The sequence below is a fragment of the Egretta garzetta genome, unplaced genomic scaffold (genome assembly GCF_000687185.1).
Source record: "Egretta garzetta isolate BGI_Z169 unplaced genomic scaffold, ASM68718v1 scaffold304, whole genome shotgun sequence".
Taxonomy (NCBI): domain Eukaryota; kingdom Metazoa; phylum Chordata; class Aves; order Pelecaniformes; family Ardeidae; genus Egretta; species Egretta garzetta.
This window is the reverse complement of record NW_009259421.1, coordinates 841662-866213: the sequence shown is the minus strand read 5'-3', so window position 1 is coordinate 866213 and position 24552 is coordinate 841662. Positions and strand designations below refer to the sequence as shown.

Sequence of the window (24552 nt, the reverse complement as noted above, 5' to 3'; positions counted from 1 at the left end):
GGCTACCAGTAAGCAGAAGCCAGAAGTGGCTTTGTTGCCAAGATCTGGAGAAATTACTCTCAAGCCAGTGGATGAACATTTGGCATCATGGTGGTAGCAGAGCCAGGGAAAAAGGGAAAAATCAATATAATAAAAATTGGATGGAAGGAAACCTGCCAGTGGTGAAGGGTTATGAATAAAGTACAACCTGTCCAACGTGTGTTGTGCTACCAAGACAAGAAAGAAACCTGAACATTCAGCTAGTTAGGAGAAAGACATGGCTGAAAATTAAAACAACAGAGGAAAATATACAGATAATGTCTTAAATTTTTAACTATCCTGTTTTACATGGCTTTTTAATAGTTGGGTTTTGGGTTTGTTTGTTTGTTTGGGTTTTGTTTTTTTTTTTTCATTTTAATTGGCTTTGCAATAATAGGTTTAGAGTAGTGAGTTTTACTCTGTGAGAACATGGGTAACCAGTACCGGAAAACACCAAAATACAAAATTAACATTGTTATTAGGGGGGGGAAAAAACAAGAGAAATTGCTGAGAATATTCCTTGCGCTTACTTTTGTGACTTCTGTTTCCAAGAACTAGTGCCATTCAATAAATTACAAGTAATTTTAAAACAAAAAAGTTGGAGGCTTAATTCTTTTATAATTTAATAATTTGAAACAAGATGAGAGAATTCAGGTTTGGAGGAAAAAAGAAACCTATATGGGAAGCCCCTTGTGCAACTGATGGTAAACCACTCTTCCCTTACCTGGGCAAGGCCTAATATTACACATGACTGAATCAACAGCGCTGCCATCACAGGGCTTCCCGCCGTGCTGAGTTGGTGGGTTACTGCAGGTTCTGGTTCTGGTCCTATTACCTTGTCCACAGCTCTTTGAACACTCTTCCCATAGCCCCCACTCTGACCAGTTGCCATCCACTACAAAACAGAAAACCCCACAGTTTTAATTAAAAAATATTTTTGTGGTATTTATAGAAATTTTCTCTTCCTTTCCACAAAAGTCAAAATGAATTCCAACTTCTTAGAAAAATTAATCTGTCATGAAGATCCATGGTGATAACAGTTCACTGGTAGGGCACTTAATATAAGGCATATTAAAACTGTCAATTCATTAAAGAAATACCTGGACATGGCTTGTTGTGGCAGCTGCGTACATCTGTATCGGGCCCTTCACATCTCTTCCCACCATTTGCTGGAAGAGGGTTGTTGCACTGACGGACTCGCTCCTGAACACCTTGACCACAGGTTACGCTGCAAGCTCGCCATTCAAGCCAGTCAGAAAATCCACCGTGCACTGCAATGGTAAAAATGATGCTCTGTTTGTAATGTGCTTGTGCTTATAACTCTCTTAGGTTGATACAGCAAAGTGAAAAATGCACTTCATAAGCCATGCTTGGAAATCCAGCTCACTTCACGTCTTCATTACTGCAGAAATATCTTACTACAGTTCAGAGAGTATTTCAGCTGCTCTGAAATGGTTACGCTCCTAAATGCTTTTTTTTAGAGGTACAATTAAGTTATGATATATATTCTGAGGATGGGATCTAGTTCAAGATCTTCTCATATTATTTATGTCTCTCAATCCTTCACACTCATCTGTCTCACACAGCTGGATGAGTATAACAGAAGGAACAGAGTTACATGAAGTAGAAAACCGCTGACATCTTGGACTAGGCTTAACATGTACCTAATGTGCATATGGAAGTCAGGATAAAATACCTAAGCCACAAAAGGTGGATAAGATAAAGTCTTGATCATGTTTATTCACAATTAATGCTGGAGATACTCAAAGCCCGCCTGGACGAAGTCCTGTGCAACCTGCTCTAGGAGAACCTGCTTTAGCAGGAGGATTGGACTAGATGATCTCCCGAGGTCCCTTCCAACCCTTGCAATTCTGTGATTCTGTGACTCTACCAGTTTGATAGTCATTATCGTATATTTTGTGCACTTACCCTGGACAGTCAGTGGTACTCTAACAAGAACAGATCCCATCAGATTCCTTGCTACACACTCATATTCAGACGTATCTTCCTTCTGTGCTGCAACAATACGCAAGGAGCCATTAGACAGGACGGTCACTCTCTCATCACTCACAACTGGATGACCTTGGCGGGACCATTTGATGGTTGGAGGCGGCTCTCCGTGTGCCTGGCAGTTCAGCATTGCTGTGGCACCAGCTTCAATAACTGTCTCTACAGGTTCAACAGTAATGACTGGAGGACCTGAAAGAGAAGAGTTTCTTCAGTCAATAGCACATGGTTACATTTTTTTCACTGTATTGAATATTAAAGGTCTGGTCAGAACGAGGGTGATAAAATCTTAAGCTTATCTTTGACTAAAATTATTCTTGTTGATCTTCCACTGTCAAAACATATGCAAGTTAAAATTACAGTGATAAGCTATTTTTAATATGTAGCAACCTGAGGACCAAAGTTGGGATTGAGGCCTGACTATATGAGCACACAGTCGTCTTTATTGCTAAAACGTGTTGCTTTTCATAAAACCTGCAGAAAGATGCTATTAATCATTTCGAGAGGCAACTGAGACTAAGTAACAGATCCATACTGCTTGAGGCTGTAATAGAAAAGGGATGTTCAGAAATTCTACCATGAGTGAAAAAACAATTCTAAAATATTATTTCTGCCAAAAATAAAACATTGTCAGTGAAAGCTGGGATTCATCTCTCAAATTCCTTAATTTAAAAGTTAAGAGTCTAGTTTAATCCAGTTATAGAGATATCCTCTCTAGTCAAGTAAGAGAAATGGGCCCTTTCAGAAGGTGATTCACCCCATTCTAAATTGGTTTCTAAGATTTGGCTGAATCACCCTCTATATCCTTTTCTTTGACTTCAATCACCAGCTTAAATTAGACTCTTAAATATTAATGATGAAAGATGAGATTAATCTTAACCTACAGTGCAGTGGCCAATCTCCAAAACTTCAAAAGGGAGCTGCATACACCTATCCAAAGTAAGTTATTGCTCCGATCTAGTGGCATTAAACTTATCACTTTGAGTCTTACTCTGAAGCGTTAGCGTCAGACTGCGTTCTACCACACCAGCATCATTGGTAGCCACGCACTTGTAGTCACCAGCATCTTCATTCTGAAGAAAGGAAAAATCAAGTAGTCATATAACCTGTCAACATGTAATGAGGGTTTCAGGTAACAGTGCACCTCCTGTAGGTGAGTTTTCTGAAACACAACATGGCATGCACCAGATCTTAAGAGGCATCCAGTTAGATTCTAGAGTATCCCCACATTTTGCTTTTACTAACATTAATCTGATATTGTGAATTATTTTTACTGTTATTATTCTACTTTTTATTTCCTTCAACTCCTTAATTCTGAGGATCAATTTCTTTCTTTTTTTTTTTTTTTTTTAATTTAATTGACCTCAAGGGAGCTGCTATTTTTAACTGCATTTCAAAATAAAACGGGTCTTGCCATTCATATTAGCAGTTTAGATGCTAAGAGGTTTGCACATGGAGAACGCAACTGCTTTTCAGCTGACCTGACTGGGTAGAAACCAGACTCTTTTAAGGTCAAAAGCAAAAGTCCCATTTAATGGGGTATGACCAGGATTTCATACACCAATGATTAGTATGTAGATTCAGTCCTTCTGACAGTTAAGAAAATGATAGCCCCCCTGGTTTTCTTTTTTTTGTCACAGTAATTTGAGTCTAATTCTAGTCTGAATTAAAACAACATTTGCTATAGGTAAAAGTAAGAAGAGGATTAAATGTCTAACCTCACTCTTTCAAAACAATATGATCTGGAATAACTTTATTAATCAAGTACAATGCAGAAATACATCGTAACAGACCAGTGACTCACTACAGTGCCGTAGATAGCAAGAGAACCATTGTTAAGCTGTCGGATCCTGTTGCTAATTGGAACACCAACTCCTTTTTTGCTCCACTGGATGGTAGGAGGTGGATCTCCTCTGACTTCACAATTCAACATAGCGTTGCCACCCAAGGGCTCAATTCGGCTGGAGTGGTAATCCCCTTTGAAGACTGGAGGCTCTGAAAAAACAAGTGATGGCAGAGAAATAGCATAGTCAAAATAAAATGCCCTTAATGAAATTGCTGGTAGGGATTACTCATTTCTAACTTTCTGAAGCATGAATTTCAACCTGTTTTGATTTTTCTCATTTAGCCATAGACAAGGTATCAAATACCAGGGGTAACAGTTTTAAACTGAAAGAGGGTAGATTCAGATTAGATATTGGGGAGAAATTCTTTATTTTGAGGGTGGTGAGACACTGGAACAGGTTGCCCAGAGAAGTTGTGGATGATCCCTCCCTGGAAGCGTTCAAAGCCAGGTTGGATGGGGCTTTGAGCAACCTGGTCTAGTGGAAGGTGTCTCTGCCCATGGCGGGGGGGTTGGAACTAAGCAATCTCTAAGGTCCCTTCCAACCCAAACCATTCTATGATACTACTATCAGAACAGATGGCTGTGTGAAACTGTCCAATAGTGACTACAACTACTGCTGTTTTACATACCTTTGACATACACAAAACCAATAGCTTTGATTGAGCCAACTGTGTTTTCTGCTGTGCATACGTAGGTACCAGAGTCATCTTTAGACACTCTTTCAAGTTCACTATGGCCATTTACATCATCGTATTGTGCTGAAGGGAGAACACACAGTAAAGGGTTACTTCAGTGATTTTAAGTGTATACATGTCAGTGACCAGTATGTCGTAAGACAGTTTAAATCACAGCGCTATTCAGCAACACAGCTTAATGGCACTGTGCCCTTTCATTTCTGAGAAACCTCAGAAGTGCACAGAGAAGTCACTGCTATGACATTTGCCCACACGTATGTCTTCATTTAAGTTGTCCTTTAATTTCGAACCTTGTGCATCTGTGTTCTATGAACTGCTGAGGTTTTCTTCATATTTAAGAGGAATAGCATTAGTTATTGGATGCTGAGGAAATATCATCAGATACTGAATGTTTTTAATGTCTTACATTATTGGCTACAGAATAGGAACAATTTCTTAATTATCTTCCTTACAGCTTTGTCTCAGAGGCAATTTAATGATGTGATTGCACAATATGGAAGATATTTCTCATGCAATCACTGCCTAACAAATTTTTTCTCTCTAGATTTTTGTTTTTTCTTCCTCATCCTGAACTAATTGCAATACCGCACGGGGGAAAACAACTCTACAGTGGAATGACCATTAAGACCCGGTGTTACCCACCTGGAATGATGTTATTGTTAAAGGTCCATGTTATTTTGGGTACAGGTACACCAATTGCTTTGCAAGTTAATCTGAGCTGTTCTCCTTTAGTCAAAGCTATATCTCCAGGAAGTTCAGTAAAAGCTGGAAGAACATGAACTATCAGGGTGACAGTATGTGCATCTTCTCCAGCAGCATTTTTAGCAATGCAGGTGTAACTGCCAGCATCTTCACGCTGAAAGAAAGCACGTACGGGAAATTTCAACTGTGATGTACCCTATACAACACTATCACTTGTAATGATAAGAGAGTCTCAGAAGGTTTGGAACAAGCTTTCAGTAGAAACACCAATCTGAACTCTTTTACATCCTCTAAATTTGAAAGATGACCTACACTCCTTTATGCCCTTCCTGAGAATTTATCACTACAAGTTTTTCACAGATAATTTACTCCTCAGTGGAAAATGAAACATTTATAAAGACTTTGGAACATGAAAAACATGAAAACAAAATAAAACAAAGACTACTCCAGAAGTGGGTGAAAACTAAGAGAAGCAGGGTCTTATTACTGCCAAACCTGTCAAATCATAGCTTAGATTTATGGAACTTACAACAACATTGTCCAAAATGAGGTCTCCATCTGGCACAACCCGGTATTTTCCTACTATTTCTGTTAATAGTGTATTGTCCTTCTTCCAGTTTATTGCTGGTGTTGGAATCCCATCAGCCACACAGGACAGAACAGCCTGGGAGTCCTCTGTGACTGTGTACTGCGTCTCTGTACTGCGAATCTTGGGTGGAACTGTGAGAAGGTTTATTAAAAAGGTTTACTTCCATGTATTATCCAAGCACTACTGCTAACAGCATCCCATACTGGACTGAGGAAACCACTGCCTGGCTCTTCTGTATTGTTTCTTGTCTCCAATGACCACCATTAAGCGGCATGCCAGAGAAATGTGTGAAATACTTGTAACAAAGTATAAACTGAGCTAAGGAGATGTAACGTTCTTCCTAAATTCAAGCAACTGGCTGATACTACAAACCCAATAAAACTCACCCAATTAAGCAGCATAGTTTTCCTGAACTTTTCCCTTACATCCTAGCACCTTACCCTCCGTAGGTTCACGCTCCCATAATGCACATTGTTTCCGTACAGTCCCACTTACTGTGCACAGTGAGGTCCACGCTAGAACTGCTGGACCCTGCGAGGTTTGCCGCTATGCACATGTAACGGCCAGCGTCGCCAGGCTGTACAAACACAATCTGCAGTGCACCAGTGCTAAGAATTCTTCTTCTAATGGACTCCATTATTTGCTGTCCATCTTTATGCCAGCTGATCTCTGGCCCAGGGTAGCCTTCAGCCTCACATTGCAGAGTGACAGATTGATCAACAGGAGCAACATATTCCTTGAGGTAGGACTTGATAACAGGAGGAACTGAAAAGAATTAGGCAAATTTTTCAAAGAATTAGATGTTGTAAGAAGCATGGAATGTTCCAGTTCTTAGTGAGAATAATCCTAAAGGCAGATTTTGATCCTAAAGTAGACAGACAACTAAAGGGAATAAATCTCCTGGGCTCTATTCAACATCACATCAAATAGGAAAGAATTAGGTCAATTTTTCTTGCTCAGAATTGTGTTTTGACTAACAGAAAGCATGTATAAATTTCTTGTCCGTAAATCACTACAAGACTTTAAAAGATTATTTACCTTGAACTTTCAGTTTGATCTTCCCCAGTGCAGTGCCAGCTGGATTTTGAGCAACACACGTGTAAGTGCCAGCATCTTCAACAGTCGATTTTGCAATCTGTAAACTGCCACTGGGAAGAACCATGTAACTGTTGCCTAAAACAAATGTAAGCAAAGCATGACACTTCTTTGTTTTGTGTTCCTTATATTTAAGTTTGAATATTGAGAAAAGAGAAAATAAGTTTCTGAGTTACAGCAAGTAGGCTGAAGTTACAGGCTTTAAGAGGATACCTGTTGGAATTATATTGATGCCCTCCTTTTGCCATGTTATTATGGGTCGAGGTGTACCCGTCGCCTCACATGGCAGCAGAATGGGATTGTTCACAATGACATCCAGTGCCCCTGGCTGAGTTTGGATAACTGGTGGTTCTGTGGAACACAGTAAAGAAAATGCAATAGGCTTAACCTTCAAAGCTAGAAGATATAGAAGATACTAAAAATCACATAACCTGAGAGTCTGAGAATTAACAATGGCTATATTCTGCCATCCTTATGAAGAGCTCAGTGGAAGAGCTCTTAAATACGACAAATGTGCTTAGCATAAGTATAGGTTTAGAATATGGCCTTCCTTCATGCAATTTGCCATCACAGATATATTTTAACCTACCTAAAAGCAAAGAAACAGAAATCTTACAAAAACACAACAGAGCAGCATGGACGGGGGGGGCTCTATCCAAGGTACCAGAGCTGTAACATGCAGAGCAGTGACTATGTGAATCATCAGCGCATCCACAATACAATTCAGCTGAGCAAGACACGACTTGTGATGGTCCACTCTGGCCTCACCATTACTCTGAAGCCTACGTATGTATTAAATGGGCAATGTTTACTAACAGAACACACCTGCTCTTCAGCTTCCCATCTTACCCTGAACATGAAGAGTGGCGTGTCTGTGAGCCGAGCCGGCTGCATTCTGGGCCACGCAGGTGTACCGTCCCGCGTGTGCTAGCTGAGCAGCAGGTATTTCAACGGCACCTGCAGCAAACAGCAAGAGTGCATAACAACATACAGTATTATCCTGTATTCACAGTAAAACTTTCTTAAAGCATCCGTCTTAAGAGGTCTATATTGTTATTCTAAGAAATTGGAGAGGGGTTGTTTGGAGGATTGTTTGTATTTAATTAATTACTTCTAGGTGTGCACAACCACACCCTTTCACTCATTTTCTGCAGCTGAGCTCCTGTCACACACAATACCTGAAGAGAGAATTCTGTAGCCATCTCCTCTGGGAAGCAACTTTATGCCATTTTTGGTCCAATGAACTGAGGGGACAGGAACCCCTGACGCAGTGCAGGAAATTACTACTGGAGACAGCTTCGTTACCAAAAATTCTGTGGCTTCATCTGCTATGGATGGGGGCACTATAAATGAAGATGAGTGTAAAGGTTACTTATCTTTCTTAGGAATACCAGGCATATAGGGATATCAGTTATAGAAGAATGAGACAAAAATCTCATCTCAATATTGGAATGCCCCAAAGAAATTCTGGGTGACATACACACGTAATAGCAATATCCCCTCTACCTTGAACAGTGAGCTCAACTGCTCTTTGATCTTCTCCTGCATCATTTGACACAGAGCACTCATAGACAGCAGTGTCATCCACAGTGGGAGAAATGATTACTAAGGAACCTGAAGATAGAAGTCTGAATAAAGAAAGAGAAGGAATTAAAAGCCATTGAAATACTTCTTCTCAGGTAATCAGACCACTGAATTTGCTGGCTATACAAGATTACATTTAAGCATGGCTAGATTTTTAAAGCACCAAAATTACCCCTGAAAACTTTAAACCCATGGTGAAAAGAAAACATCTCTCACCTGTATGTATTCTGGTTCTGGTCAACGCTAAGCAGATGCCCATTCTTTTTCCAGCTAACTGCTGGTCTGGGAATTCCAGTGGTTTCACAGGGCAAAGTGGTCTGCACATTTACAGTAACCGTAATATTTGTTTGTCCAGAAGCAATCATTGGAGGAACTAAGGACAAACAAAGCCTAATTATACAGAATAATTATATACACATGCACACACACCTCCCTCATACCTATATAGAGAGCTGAACCTCCTGAATGCATTTACTTGATTTTTATAAAGACTAACTTGGCAGAAGTAAACTTACTAAACACATAGCATGGGATTTGTCAAGTCTTTCTAGTTCCAGTGCAGAAGGAAGAACTATTTTCTTTTAATGAACATTTGGGTTGTATTCTTAAGGCCATAATTTTTTTTTTTTTTTTTTTTTTTTTAAACCAGAGCAGCTAAAAAGGGGCTAAACTTAAAATTGCATCTGGCAGAACAAGGAAAATGATGTAACTGGACTTCAGACTTGTAAAAATACATGTATTTATCTAAACCCAAAACTTTTACCAAGAACCTGCAGATCAATTTGCTTGCGTTCAGTGCCAGCTGTATTGGTTGCCATACACACATATCTTCCTGTGTCAGTAACATGCGCCGAGTGGATGTGTAGAGATCCGTCCTCTAACATAGAATACCTGAAACAAAGCCACACATTTTTTCCTACTCTCCAATCAACAGAACCGCAGGCTATCCTGGTAGTGCAAAAGGAAAAGATGACTCAACGTACACAAGAAATAGTCTAAACACATGGTGTCTTAATTTGGACACACAAGAGTTTTCTCATTCACTGCATTTATTCTGACTTCACTCTTCACCAGCACATCTATTTTCCACAGAATTTATGAAATCTAGTTGACATAGCGACTGCACATAAATGATGACAGATTTGCCAAAAATATCCAAAAGCCCTTTTTTACGGTTTCTTGTTTAACCTTAAAAAACCCTAATTAATGCTTGTACATTTTCATATTTCTTTGAAATGTAACTCAATTCTTTAGCATTTGCTCAGTTCTAGAAAATGCCAAACTACTTCTCCTTAAAACAATCAGAAGATAGAAAACATTCACTGCAATAGAAGTTGATACCAGAACATGCACAGAAAGTTTTTTTATATTAGAAATTAGAGAGTACACACAAATAGCTTTTGGTCTGCATGAAATTGCTTGGCTTCATCCCAAAACTACACACACACACATATATATACACATATAAATAAATACAGAGATATTGCACATTTACTGTTCAGAATATTTAATATCAGAAGAATTATTATTATGTTTGGTTGTCAAAGGAGTTTTTTTTCCTTCTAAACAATAAAAGGATGAGACTTTCGGTACTGTTAAACTTCTGTAGAACAATTCCTTTGTATTACTGTTTCTATCATCCTATTTTCCACATTTGGGTCTATTTGAGATGGCAGTAAAATATTAGTTCTGATCTTTGAAAACAAAACTAATTTACAAGTCATAGATGTCTAATTAAGCTTTCTGTAATTAATATGTTCTTAAAAAACAATGAAGAATATTTATGCTGACTTCTGGACAATACCTCGTATTGTTTCCAGTAAAAATAGCCCCATCCTTCCTCCATGTAATTCTCGGGGTTGGCACTCCTTCTGCAGCACACTCCAGCACAGCAGAAGCATTTATATGCACAACAGCAGTCTGAGGACTGCTTCGGATTGTAGGAGCCACTGTAAAGGGAAAAATTGCTGATGATGTCAGAAATAAATCTTTATGCTGCAATGACTGAAACTAAACGCATTAAAACAGATGCAGTAACAGGTATGAGGATCACTGCAAAGACTGAAACAAGTTTCTTACCGTTTTGCGTAGCGCACGATAACTGCCATGATGCAGTAGGGAATGAAAAAGAAAGTTTGTCTGAAATGCACTGTAAAGATCATCTTTGCAAGTCACTGCAAAGGTTATCATATAGCTAAAACAGTAAAAGAGTTCAGCTTATTTAATTCGGCAAAATAAGGCTGTGGTGATATCCTTGCTTCCTAATTATAAATTAAGGAGAAAAAAGGCTTTTAATTGGTTCAGTAAGGACAGTCATTGGCGGTGGCACAGCGTAATGCAGCTACATATGACTGGATTGTGAACAGAACAAAAATAGGGAAAAAGTTTCTTATAATCACCCAAGTGTGAGAATAGAATAGTTTCTCATTAGATTAGATAAATAGGTTTAAAATTAAATTCAGGCCTATGGTAGTACAGGACAGGTATCAAGGCCCTTCAAGTCTTATCTTCCTACTAACTCTTGCTTACAGGTACAGAGAAGCCGCCACAGTTTTACTTGCAAATCTGGTGGCCAATCCAGCTAGGAAACCTCGTACCCCAAGGTGCCAGTCAAATGGTTTTAAGAACTTCTCTGAATTTGTCCAGGAGCATTTTTTAGTTCTGAATCTGGGCATTCATTCTGGATGCATCCTGACTCTGTATTAGGATGATGGCTAGATGCACAGTACCCTCCATTAGCAGCAAGTACAGACAGATGGAAAGGGAGCCCTTGTGAGTCCCCAACAGGTCCTTTGGTGTGGGGGACAAGGTGGCAGCACACAAGGTAATACAGACGGTCCTACAGTTTAGATACAGCCTAAGTGCCCAACACTTGGCTAAAAAGAGAATACTCATGCTTCTTTCTTGACACTTGAACTCCTGCAGAAATACCATGCAAATGTCAAAATGCACAAGAGTGGATCCATGATTTTACCATGTACTGTTAGCGTGAACTCCCTGGTCATTTTTCCTGCGATATTACTTGCCACACATTTATAGCTTGCTGTATCGCTGAGGTCAGCATTATTGATCTGCAGGTATCGCCCATTAGATAGGATTCGAACTCGAGGAGTTCCCTAAGGGGAAATAGAGAGAGAGTTTGACAAATTTAACTTTACCATTGTTCTCTTTATGAAGATAGAACATTCTTTGTTGCAGAGTAATAAAAGCCATGGAAGAAAGCAGAAGATGAACAGGGGACTGATTTCATGGCTGGCTTAACTTTGTTTACATTGATGAAGATAATAGGGTAAACAAAGTTTTAAAAAATTATCATTGCTTGATGTCCCTTGAAACCCCGACTTGGACTTGTGCCTGAATAAAGACAGCTTTTTGGGGTTACATAGCCAAAGGGCTTTTGAGTTTTTATGGAAAGGGGCAGCTAATAGCACAGGATGAATTAATTAAATTTTTTTTTTAAATCCACACACACTACAGGCAGAAGAAATACAATAAACTTATCCTACTAAGTTTGCTAGCCAGCTTTTCTGAATGAGGTTACCACTCTTCTCAGCTCTACAATGACTCTAGAGCACCTGCTTAGGCAACTATTTGAAGTCAAAGCTTTTTTTACCACAATCAGTCTGGATCAGACCTGCACAAATGACTGACAGTAATATCGACTACAAGCATTCAAAAACCTGACTGGATAAAAAATGGTAGAAAAAGAACAGAAACTCAAACTTTTCCAGATGTGCTACCCACACTTTAGATGAAATTGAAAGCTGACGTTCCCATCTACTCTTTCAGCTAGAAGATCCGAGAATAGCAATTACAACAGATAGGTGAAACTCCTCTGGTTCCGCACTTCTCTGCTCTAGTACCCTAGTACACAGGTCTCATACTAGGCACCAACTCAGCAAGTCTACTGGGGCAGAATAAACAGCACTGCTGGAGCCTCAGAGGTGGAAATGATTCACCACCAGAGTGGATGACAGACAGTCAGATTTTGGGTAATTGGTATTTCCCACTGAGTACGCAGCCTGTGCTATGTTTCTAAACACAGAAGCATATATATATATATATATATGACAAAAGACAGGCAATGAAGCTATCATTTAATCTTTATGCTCTACTCAGGGTATATCAGAAAACCTCTCTGAAAAAATACAAACTCAGAAATTCTTTTAGTGTTTAAATAAAGACAGATTAGGTCAAGATGCTACTATACACTTTTCTTAACACTCAATGTGCATTTCCAAATCAATGAAGAGTGCAAGGACTCCAAAGCTCTAGAGGCTATGGTTCTGCTACTAAAAATGGTGGTGCTGCACAATTACATCATTAAGCATACACAGTTCTACCATAGACCTCAAAATCTGCACAGTGGAAGACAACAAAACCAGGATGAATAGCACTCTCCACCACAAGGCTGTTTCACAAAAAGCAGCGATGATTTAAATCGAAATAACACTGCAACCTGAAAACCTGACTTTCTCCAATCCTCTCTTGTCACAGCAAAACCTCAATTTTTCCAAAATAAGAAGGATGATATGCCACAGAGCACCTCTCTTTGCACACCCAAGGAGAGCTCTTTCCCAAAGCTTAGTGTTAGTAAGCTATTACATTTCTCTGAAGTTGAGAAAGCAACCAGACGTTCAGAGGACACTAACGTTTTCCTGATATCTGGAGTATATATTTATATAAGCTAAGCTGAAGAATGAAAAAGATGGCAGGAACCAGAATAAACCTAAGTCTGCTACTTAAAGTACATGTGACAAATTAAGAGTGACATGTCTGAACTAAATTTATAACTTGAATTTAGTGCTGGAAGAGACCTAACTCTAGAGATTGAAATTCCCTACTCTATTAGAAATCAAAAGACAGGGGACTGAGCAACCAAGATGCCTCAGGCCTCACATGACTTCATGAGGCAACAGGAGAGAGTAGTCAAAAGTTAATTCACAGATTATCAGCTAAGTACTTATGCCTATCATAGCATTCCTCTATTGCTTTGTTTTCTGAGGAATATTTGTAACAGTGGCTTCTTTCAATAGCTTAATTGTGTTAAGTACTGCTTTTAAAACACAAGCTTTCCAAGGAAGACTGAGGCAGAAAGTATTCACGTACTTAACTTCCAAGCCTTGTTCAACCTTGCTTTCATAACAAAAAAAAAAACCAAAACAATCACTACCCAATTAAAGAATTAACCATTCAGAAGAAGGGTGTTTCTGTTAAACTTGTTTCTAGCTAGTTCTTGTACTATATTCCCTAGAAGCAATTAATAAGACATAATCGCCCACAATATTCTTAATTCTTCCACTAATATTTCATTCTCCTAAATTTATGTTAAGAGAAAGAGTCTGAGGAACAACATGTCAGAAGGAAAGCAAATAAGCAGAATTTTGGGTGAAGACTATTGATGGACTACAGTTACGGGAGACAATTCATAAGCTGAATTTGTTTCCTCTTTATTAATGAATAAAGATCAATTGAGGGAAAATTATCAGTTAAGTTCAGTTAATAACTGAATTTAGATTGTTCAGTTGGAAAGCACCTGGTCTCTGAGTGATCCCAAGGAAGAGGCTGGGAAGTAAAAATTCTTTCCTTATAAACCACCCTCATCTTGCTAATTGTCTCTCAATCAGCAAAGACTCGATGCCTTAACATGACACTGCATGGAATTCTGAGTGAAAAAGATGCATTTGATACAAAACTGTGGTGATTAGCAACCCATTTTCTTTTTTTTTTTTCCAATGTTAAGAATTTTAATTCCTTTCTAAATGCTGCTAGAATATGAGGATGCATAATATACCCAAAGGAAACATATAGTGTAGTCTTTTCTCAGCTACCTTTCCTGGGAAGCCATTCAGGAGTATACCGAAGGCTTCTAGCATTGTTCAGAGGATCCAGGAGGAGCAAGGGATCCCCCTAAAGGAAAAAAGAACAAGTAACAGCGGGATGGCCACTTCACATGCTTGCTAGCTTCAGGTACTGATTTAGGACTAACTGTATTTGTACTGGGGCTACTCAGCTTCTCTCAAATTCAAGGCACCATAACTTGGACTGCATGAAGGGGCGTGTAAGCAGAATAAGAAACCTCAAGCACCGTGTGTAAAAAAAATAAAGGGAGCAAAAGACTAGTACAAATAATGTAACCACTGTACCTCTAAAAGTTCTCCATTTTTAAGCCATGAGATTGTTGGAGGTGGCACAGCATCTGACTTGCATTCCAGTATAACTTGTCTGTTCTGCAACACGGTGAGGTCCTGTGGACCACTGGTGCCAGCAATGTTAGGAGGAACTGTTACAAAAATTAAGAAAAAAAATAAATACCACACATATGAGCTACCATTAAAATTATTCACTGAAAATTTCTGATTTATTTCTTAAGTTTAAAATAAACGCAAAGCTACAGTATAATTAGTTAGTTCTATTTTTCAATATCGGTGTTAAATATATCACATTTGTACTGGTGAACTTGTCTCTTAAGTCAACACACTGGAAACTACTGTGACAGAAACTAGCGTCCATTCTCAGTGATACCAGCATTTAAGCCAGATAGAGCAGAGATCAAAGTTCCATAAACTATTAATAAACATAGGAGTTATAATCTCAAGAAGAAATGCGAGGCATACTGTAGCGCTGCAGAAGTCCCATTTATACTTCCTTTACTGTCATTACATTTTATGTATTCATTTCCAAATACGCTTCTTACCTTTTTCTACTGAAAAACTAAGACAATCATAGATACCAGTATGCTTCACATCCTTTGTCAGTAAGCACAATAAACTCAATCCAGCCGAATACTGATATACTGATATCCATAACCTTCCTCAGTATTCAAAATACAAGACATGGGAATTATAATAGAAATCAGTTGCATCAGGTGGAACTTTCCCTTTTAACTGTGTATCATGTTCAAAATAGTTACCCTTATTCAGAAATGTTAATTATGATCATATGGTGCAATATCACTTTCTCAAAATGCATACTAGTTCTTTAGTAATACGTAACTTGTTAAATGAGATACTGACACATACCTTGGTAGTTTATCGTTTGAAAGAATAATTCTTTTTCCTAAATGAAACTTACCATGCACTCTTACTAAGTATTCCTTATCATCATCTCCTGCTGGGCTAGATGCCAAACATGTGTATCTTCCTGTGTCCTCCACCTAGAAACACAAACAGTGTTAGCAGAACACTCAGAATATGGGAACAATTCAGAAAAACTGTGAAATACAAATGTTGACAGCACCATATAACAGGCAGCACTTAAACACAACCACAATAAATAAGAAATGCCCGAAAATATATTAATAAAGTGCTTCAAAACTTCTTTAATTTACTATTGGGAGGTTTCACAAAAAGCAGTGGTGATTTAAATTGAAGTAACACTGCAACCTGGAAGAAGGCAGGACTGTACAGAGATGGCTTAGGAGTTGCAGGACCCTGTAAAAATTTCTCTGGATAACGTGTCTCCAGCAAGAATTCTTCTCTTTGTGAGGCTTTTTGCAACAGGTAATCAATAAATATGGAACTGGCTATAGGTAGCCATCTATGCAAGGATCAGTTCCAGGTATTAAGGCAATCTTTTTGTGCACGCATGCTCATTAATACCTTTATGCTTTCTCCTGCCTATAAACTCTTCATTGTAAAGACAAGAAGTGTTCGCTTTACAAATGAAATGAGCAGCAATCAGACCCGAGCACTGTCACACTTCTGTTAGGTGAACTTCAGTGGCTGAATACAGCCTTAGCTTATTGGTGCAGGTTTTTAAAGACTCTTACTATCTGAATTCATCCGAAAGTCTTTCTATTCTCTTTATTTTTTCTTAACTTGCACACAGATGACTGCAAATGCAGCTTTTCTCTAATCTATGGCTTATACATGTGAGAAGCAAATGGATATTGGGAAAATCCAAGCTAATGGAAAAGTAAGAAAGGCTGGGGAAGAACTATCAAACACAAAAGAAGAAAACCAAGAGATAGTATCAAGAGTCAAATACATAGGAAATGAGCAAGAACAGATTACAGACACAGACTAAAACCAGAAATAACCCCAGAAAAAGACGAGTCCCTAGCATTGGTTATTCTGCTTTGTAACAAGAAGCACCAATAAATAAATAAAAAAAAATAATTAAAGAACTCTGAAGTGAACTTGAAGTAATAATGTTTAGAAGAGGCAGAAGTGCTCGGGCACTCTCAACCCATAATACTACTGCTTGTTCTGTATGGGGAACTCCAAGGAAAGGCTTGAAAAATGTATTCTCCAACCACAAATACAGGTGCCTGACTTTATAGAGGCTTTTTAGGACATCTCTTAGGATGATCCTAATAGCAGACAGTTCTGCGCACTTCTTCAGGGTTTGCAAAACTGAGCCTGTTTTGAAACAAATACTTTACCTGAGCACTGTTTATTCGAAGGACTTCTCTTAGGACATGAACATTATCATTCTGTAGAAGTGGGCGCCCATCCTTCATCCATGAGATTTTAGGGACTGGAATGCCAGAAGAGACGCAGAGAAGTTCAAGGGGGTTGTTAACAATGACAGAGAGCTCTTCTGGTTGATCTGAACCGTTGATGTGAGGTGGCTCTGTGGAAGGAAAAACATTCAAGTTCTTTGTTGACTCAAAAAGCCTATAAAACCTGATACACAGCCTTGTGGTTAGAGTTTGTAGAATTAGTCTCCATTGGTATTATTTCTGACTGTGTCATGAACTCACTGAGTATCTCACATAATTTCCATCTGCCTCTGTATATTAATTTGCATATTTTATGACTTGGAATTATTGGTTAGGAAATGTTTTCATAATCCCAGGTAAAATATATTATATAACATCAGCCCTTTAGCTGTTGTACCTTCAGCTATGCCTTCAGGTGTGCTATCATCCTGTCAAACTGAATTTCTACTAACCAAAGTTACTCATTTAAACCAAATTACTTTGTAAATTAGTTTACTATTAATTATAGCATATTTCACTACTCAGGAAACGTCGGGTAAAAATATATACTATATTACACATTCACACATCTTTAGGTATCTTCCATTTCCTTATTTCTCTAATTTATCACAGTAAATGTTTCTTGAAAATACTCCTTATCCCTAGAGATTTTTTTAATCGTGGTCCTGGGTAGATACTCATTTACTACTTGCATTTTATTCAACTGAAAGGTTAACACTTACCCAGCACTTTTAGGGAAAAGTGCTTGCTGGTATCTCCAGCTTCATTGGATGCTATGCAAGTGTATTTGCCTGTGTCACCAATCTCTGCTTTTACAAAATGAAGGACCATTCCTTGGTTACTTGACGTCAGGTGAGTTCCGAGGCTTAAAGGATGTCCATTTTTAAACCAGGACATAGTGGGGGCAGGAGTGCCATCAGTAAGACACTGCATCGAAGCTGAACTGCCTTTTACTACAGTCACATCCTCTGTTCCTCCTGCGTTATCCAAGCTTGGTGGTACTGCCGAGAAACAAGGATCCGATTCATACAGAATACAACCCTGATGTTAATCCTAAATATAAAAAATTTGTAATGCAACTACCCTTTCGCATTTCCCCACTTACATTCATGTTTAGCACGTGGTAAAATTCACTTAGAAATTATATATTATTCTTCTTTCTAAAAAACCTGTGACAGATTACGGGTGCCAATTCAAGTAAGGATTCTTCTAGGGTTAAAACACTTTCCATTAAAAAGAACGCATTGAAAATATGTTTCCCAAATGATTACCTATATAAGATATACTTGTGGCTGTCTGCAACTTTGAGGTGGTGAGAAAGAAAACCGAGTATTAGGTTTAAGAAATTAAGAAATAAGATTCTTTACAGAAAGCATTTCAGAGCAACTCACCAAAAACTTTAAGGTTGTAATGTTTGTTGTCCACTCCAGCCCTGTTAGATGCTACACAAGTGTACACTCCAGTATCAGATATCTGCACTCGGGCAAGTCTAAAGAGAAAATAATTTTAAGCAAGCTGTAAATGAAATATATTATCTTTATTACGGCATGGCTTAGATCAAATTTTATTCTTGCTTCCAAGAATACGCTGATATAGCAAAAGAGAACAGAAAACTCAGCTAGTTAAAATAGATGAAAACCAACCTGAGAATTTGTCCAGCTGACAGCAACCTGATTTGGGAGGAGACAGACAGAGGAAGGCCATTCTTTAGCCAGTTTATCTGTGGTGGTGGGGTTCCAGTAGCAGTACATTCAATATTTAAGGAGGTCTCCAAAAGGGCAGTGAGGTCCTCTGGTTCATCTTTATTATTTGCTATTATTGGAGGAACTACATTTTGCAGATGTTGAAAAGGAAGATATTAAAACTGGCTCTTAAAATCATTCCACATGTGTTACCTTGCAGGAAATCCTACACCTAATGCCCCACAGGCAATTAAATGAGAAGCTCCCCACTTTTTTAAACAGTAAATCCTCTAATAATAATATTGAGCACTAATAAATACCCATTTACATATTTAAAACGAGATGAACCTTAGAATGATAGTAGAATGATCTCTTTGATTTGTCAGGCTGTGGCAAACAAGAGGGAGCTCAGAGCCTGAAGCTCATGGAGAGAATGACAATGCAGGAAGGAGCAAGTGGCCAAGCCTTAGAGGGGATGGGCTCAACCGCTCAAGGGCCAGATGTGGCAGCAAACTGCAAAGTCCCTCAAACTTACCTACTTAAATAAGTCTTAAATAAAGTGAAAGCTAAAATCACACACGAGGAAAGTTAGTTTATTAACTTCTAGGTGTATATGCTAACTTAAATTTTAAATATAGAAAATTTAAAAATGCCTAGTTAAGTATTCTGGCTCATTATTGTAACAGAACTGATTTTTGGGTTTATATGTTAGTTTGAAAACCATGGTCTTGGGGGCAAGAGGGGGCTCACTAGATAAAGAAGGCCCAGCCACATGCAGCTCCCAGCTCTGGCTGACTTAAGATCCCACCAAGCACCATGACAGTTGCATAGGTAAGACCATTTAAGTTGGTTATTGCTTGAACCTCAACCAATGCAAATTCACCAAAAAAGTCTCCACTGCTGTGTACTACCATTCTGCCCCCAAAAGATCTGATGTGGTCATTCAGTACTGTTATTTATCATACCAAAGGTAATCTCTTGCTACTCTGTTCATGGTCATATTCCAATTGATTCTGAGTCTCTGCATAACTGGGACAGACACGCCACTGGAACGCTGCCTCTGCAGAACTCTTTGCTCTTTCATATTAGTCACTGTACTTCATGAACACATTTTTCACAAATTAAAATGTCCACTCTCTACACTGATAAAAAAGGGTTACGCTCACTATTGTCAAATTGTGCAAGAGAAGAATTTAATCCAAACCTCTACCATTTTTCTTTTGAACTCTAGGGACTTTTAACTATTAGCTCCCTACCATACTACTCTGGTTTTAGCTGATGTGCTTAGATTAGAATTAGTGAAGATAAACTAATACAACAAATGCAAGCTGAATTCCTCTGTTATGAAACACAGCAAAGGAATTAATTTCTGTTTATCCCAAAACACATTTACCAACTATTTCAATCATTTTGTCATTGACAGAACATCCTGTGTAATATGCTGCGATATCTACAGTACATGAAATTGGAAACACATGCATACAGTATTACCCTGAAGATAGGCATTCATTTCTTAGCCCTCTCTTGGGAGTGCTTACAAAGATAGGAATACGGACCAGATTTCAGTTTCACATCTGTGAAAACTCACCATATACATTCAAGTTGAAAATTCGGTCTTCTTCTCCTGCAGGGTTAGTAGCCACACAGGTGTATTTTCCTGTATCAGAACTGAGAGCTCTGAAAATGTTTAATGTGCTGCCATCTGGAGTTACTCTACAACAAAGGTCATAAAACACAGTGAGTTTGTTTACTTATTCCTATGACCTGGCAAATAAACAGTCAGTTTTGTACATTTAAATCAACTACCTCTATCCTCTTGGGAATTCCGCAAGAGAACCATTGTTTTTTGCAAAATATTATTATTAGAGAGAGGCAGGGAAGTTTTTCCTAGAGATATCCTGTTTAACTTTTTATTCAATTCCAACCAGGCTTTTGAAGAACCCATAATGAAAAGCATCAAGAGTAAAATGTTTCCATGTCTCAGATCTTTCCCCTCCAAAGTAACTTAATGGAACTTACTAACTGACAAAGAAATGTATATCATATACTTATCTCTGTACAAAAAAAAAATAATATCAAAGTAGAAACAAAGTACACTAGATTATTTATAGAAGCTAAAGAGGGAGATGATGTTCTTAACCTGGTTAAGTAAAGACTCAGGCCCTCTTTACACATTCCTTAGGGCCATCTTTTATGCTCCTTCCTCTTCAGGGCCCTCCAAGGTTTAAACTTATACAAGAAGAGAATGCACTGCCTGTTTATTTTTGCTTGCCTTATTCTTTTGAAATCATCACTAGCAACTGTTTTTCCATCCTTAAGCCACTGCGTAACAGGCTTGGGCACTCCATTGGCATTGCAGACCAGCTGGATGCTTTCTCCCAGGAGGACGCTGACCTCACTAGGCATTTCAGAGCCAACAATATTAGGAGGAACTGGAAATGCATGACAGAGGGAAGAGAAGATTCATCAGCAAGAAACATAATCTAAACCATAAAAAGTTACACTGCAGTAGCTTCTGAGTACTAGCATTTATTGCAGTATCTCCATTCAAATCTAGGTTAGAAAGTATATGATTATATTGTTTCTAGAGAGAATTCTGCAAAGATAAATTCAATGCTCCTTTAATCATCCCTTAAAACATCTAGTTTACAACATTACAAAAAATCTTTTCCAATATATTTAATATCTACAGTTATCTGCTCAAATGCGAACATGTACAATAATACTATGACAAAATCCCATTTCATTAAACATCACAATACACTGCAACAATTACATGCCTATTTAACTCTTTGAGTATGTGCTTCCTGCCCAGTCAAATGCTCTATTGCATCAAGACCATCGTACTCCTGTTGACAGACACACACTCACTCCATCCTAATCAGTAGCCATTTTTAGCCTGTTCTAAAGAACAAGGATGACAGTCGTGCTCTCTGTCAAGTCAAGACTGTCAGTCCCACTATTAACTTTTGAGCATTTCAAGTAATTTCAGTCACATTTGATCAAACAAGCAGCTTGATATTCAATTCCTAAACATGAGGAAAAACTGGCAGGCAGGCAAGGACACATACAAAAAACCAGCACCCCCGAAGAACGATCACTGTGATGAACAGTTACTAGTTGTGTTCGGCCTGCTGATGGCCGGCTATCACGCCTGGGTGTGCCAGCATGCTCAGCTCACAGCTGATGGTGCCTCTTCTTCCGCAACCAGCAACTGCCAGCATGGGAAGAGACAACAGCAGAAAGCTGGAGATGCTATATATACACAACAGGCATGTTACCGGACACGGGAGGGAACTAGTGCAATTAATGGGGATGAATCATTAGGAACAGAGGGGAAAAAAAAAAAAAAAAAAAAAAAAAAATCACAGTTGCAGCATAAGGGTGATCTGCAGCAAGGCAGGAGACAATTCCGTAACAAATAAGGATTTCTCATTTGAGCGGGGGAAAATATAAAAACTTCATAACAGAATTCTGCCAGTATTTCTTTGCTATCTCCTCCTATTTGCTATGGCAAAAAAGGCAACAGGTGTCACTGCTTCTCAATCCAAATATTTGTGGTGCTCCACACTCAATCAACCAATGTAGCTTCAGCATTCAGCAGTTTTTTTTTTGATCAGCAAACACACACAGCCTTCCTGATTGCTTTCAAGTTCTCCTACAATCAGAGGTTAAGAATATTCTTTTTCATGTAGATTTCTGACTAACAGTATGTACTACTCTAACCACCTTTCCCCACTGGCTGCAGATAATAGAAATAATGGTCTCAATTCTCCACTTTTCTACACGTTTGTGTTCTCTCGGTGCCTCTAGCACAGACACAGCATCATGCTCCACCAATTATTAACCAGTTCTGCTCACTGCACTCTCATGCCTTACCTTGAATGGAAAGCATGTAACTTTTCTGAGCTTTTCCCTCTATATTTGAGGCAATACATGTGTAAGTCCCACTGTCTTGAAGCTGAGAGCGAGCAATCTGGAGCTTGCTTCCACCAGATAAAATATGAACTTCAAGAGAATCGGAGTTTTCTGAAAACATGTAAAAAATGTAGTCATTCCAAACCAGGCCAGAGAGAGCAAACACATCTCGAGACGTTTTTCCACCAAAATTTCAAAACAAAACAAAGATCCCAATCAGTTGACATATGAGTCTGTCTAGGGACTGATGTAGAAAAAAACCAAAAAAGACAGTAAGTAGCACAGTGGTGCCCCAAAGGGGGAAAAAAGAGCAGAAAAGTGTCAATGTTACCTATTGGTTTTCCATTCTTAAGCCACACTAACGTTGGTGGAGGAATTCCAGTAGCATCACATACAAAGTTAACAGGATTACTGATAGTTTCATTGACCATCTCTTGTTCAGGGCCTTCTATATATGGTGGCACTATAAATTGAATGGAAGCAATAAGAATGGTTTGGTTACCAAATATTTTTGTAAACTGATTTTGAATTGTCTACTCTACAATGTCAATAGTATCATAACAACTACTGCAGATCATGCAGAGTATGCTCACCATAAACATTAAGATGGAAATTTTTATCATCTCGCCCTGCAATATTTATGGCTTTGCACACATATTGGCCTGTGTCAGAAACCTAAAATAAAAATAAATTGAAAACAAAACAAAACAAAACTTATTATGGACTCTTATTTTAATGCTATGGTTCAGAGATATTAACAGCCTTTGCCAACTCAAAGTCCTTTTCACAGAATGAAAAGCCTCCAGCAACTAAATGTCCTACATACAGCTACCAGAATACACCAATAAAGAGCAAAATAATTGCTTAATAGTAGCAGAGTAGTGGCAGATGCAGCATTCCACAAGCGTGGCCTACCTCTGCACCCTTGATTCGTAACATCTGCCCATCTTCTAAGATCTCCACATTTGCAGACTCTGAAATTATGCGTCTGTTCTTGTACCAGGTGATGACTGGCGGTGGAATAGCATTGGATTCACACTCTAACATCACCGGGGTGCCCACTCTCACATTCAGCACTGTCAGTGAGGTTCCACTATGGTCTTTGATGCTTGGGGGTACTGTAGAAGAAGCTCAGAGTTATTTCTGTCTTTTTTTTGTGAGAGGGCAAAAAACAACTTAATAAAAATATATACAAAATACTGCATTTTGAAAGCAATAGATACTATTTCAGAAAATAGTAAAAAACGAACCAAGAACAGTTAGGAAACTCTTCTTCTGACTTTCCCCAGCTTGGTTTCTGGCAATACAAGTATATTCACCATCATCTGGTAGTTTGGCTCGGGGAATCTGCAGAGTACGAGCACCTGCAGTAAAGAGAGAAGGCTTGAGATTTATTCTGTGCTTATTGTATCCATCTCAAATGCATTTTAAAATTGCAGGTCCAGACTGAGCACAGGCACTAAATTAACATCAGATTCAAAAAAACACTGCATTGCCATTGCTTTTTAAGGTTCACTAAGCCTTAAAAAAAAAAAAAAAATCCAGCCAAGAGAACTAGAATTTTAGGGTAAATTTCATTAGTGCTGTTAATTATAAGTTCGGACCACAAACACTCCTTTTAGACCTGTTTCTTTCATAGCTGCTAACTGCTGTCTCCTAACATAACTATCCCCTTTCCACTTAAGTCTGTCACTATGCTATTCTTTATTTTGCAGTTTCACCAGTTTCCATTCGTGAAGCTACTTACTGCGGTGCCTACGTTACGAATCTGCACAGGCTTTAGTCTGTGCTGTAACACAGCCCCCAGTCACACAATACCAGCAAGACAGGGCTGAGCACCACAGCAAGTGATCTGCAGTTGATTCCCTGGGCTGAAGATAAACAGCAGGAGCAGAAATGATGCAGACGCTCGGGGACCTTACGGAGTGAGGAGCTTTGAAGAGCTAAGACAACCTTCAAATACAAGGATT

At 38.6% G+C, this 24552-nt stretch overlaps 1 protein-coding gene across 1 annotated transcript in view; it reads right to left on the bottom strand.

Annotated features, from left to right (window-relative positions):
* Nucleotides 1-24552, bottom strand: part of HMCN1 (hemicentin 1) — a 174676-nt gene that overhangs the window by 26459 nt on the left and 123665 nt on the right. Inside the window, 31 exon segments of the mRNA XM_009636917.1 lie at nt 743-913; nt 1119-1289; nt 1948-2217; nt 3017-3098; nt 3830-4020; nt 4501-4629; nt 5209-5422; nt 5798-5988; nt 6353-6622; nt 6896-7030; nt 7166-7303; nt 7802-7909; nt 8131-8295; nt 8459-8580; nt 8753-8909; nt 9300-9427; nt 10341-10485; nt 11511-11652; nt 14683-14819; nt 15611-15692; nt 16923-17113; nt 17705-17983; nt 18374-18471; nt 18626-18809; nt 20253-20377; nt 20937-21096; nt 22544-22693; nt 22914-23045; nt 23176-23257; nt 23498-23700; nt 23833-23946. Of these exon segments, the coding sequence (XP_009635212.1) occupies nt 743-913; nt 1119-1289; nt 1948-2217; nt 3017-3098; nt 3830-4020; nt 4501-4629; nt 5209-5422; nt 5798-5988; nt 6353-6622; nt 6896-7030; nt 7166-7303; nt 7802-7909; nt 8131-8295; nt 8459-8580; nt 8753-8909; nt 9300-9427; nt 10341-10485; nt 11511-11652; nt 14683-14819; nt 15611-15692; nt 16923-17113; nt 17705-17983; nt 18374-18471; nt 18626-18809; nt 20253-20377; nt 20937-21096; nt 22544-22693; nt 22914-23045; nt 23176-23257; nt 23498-23700; nt 23833-23946 (4866 nt within the window).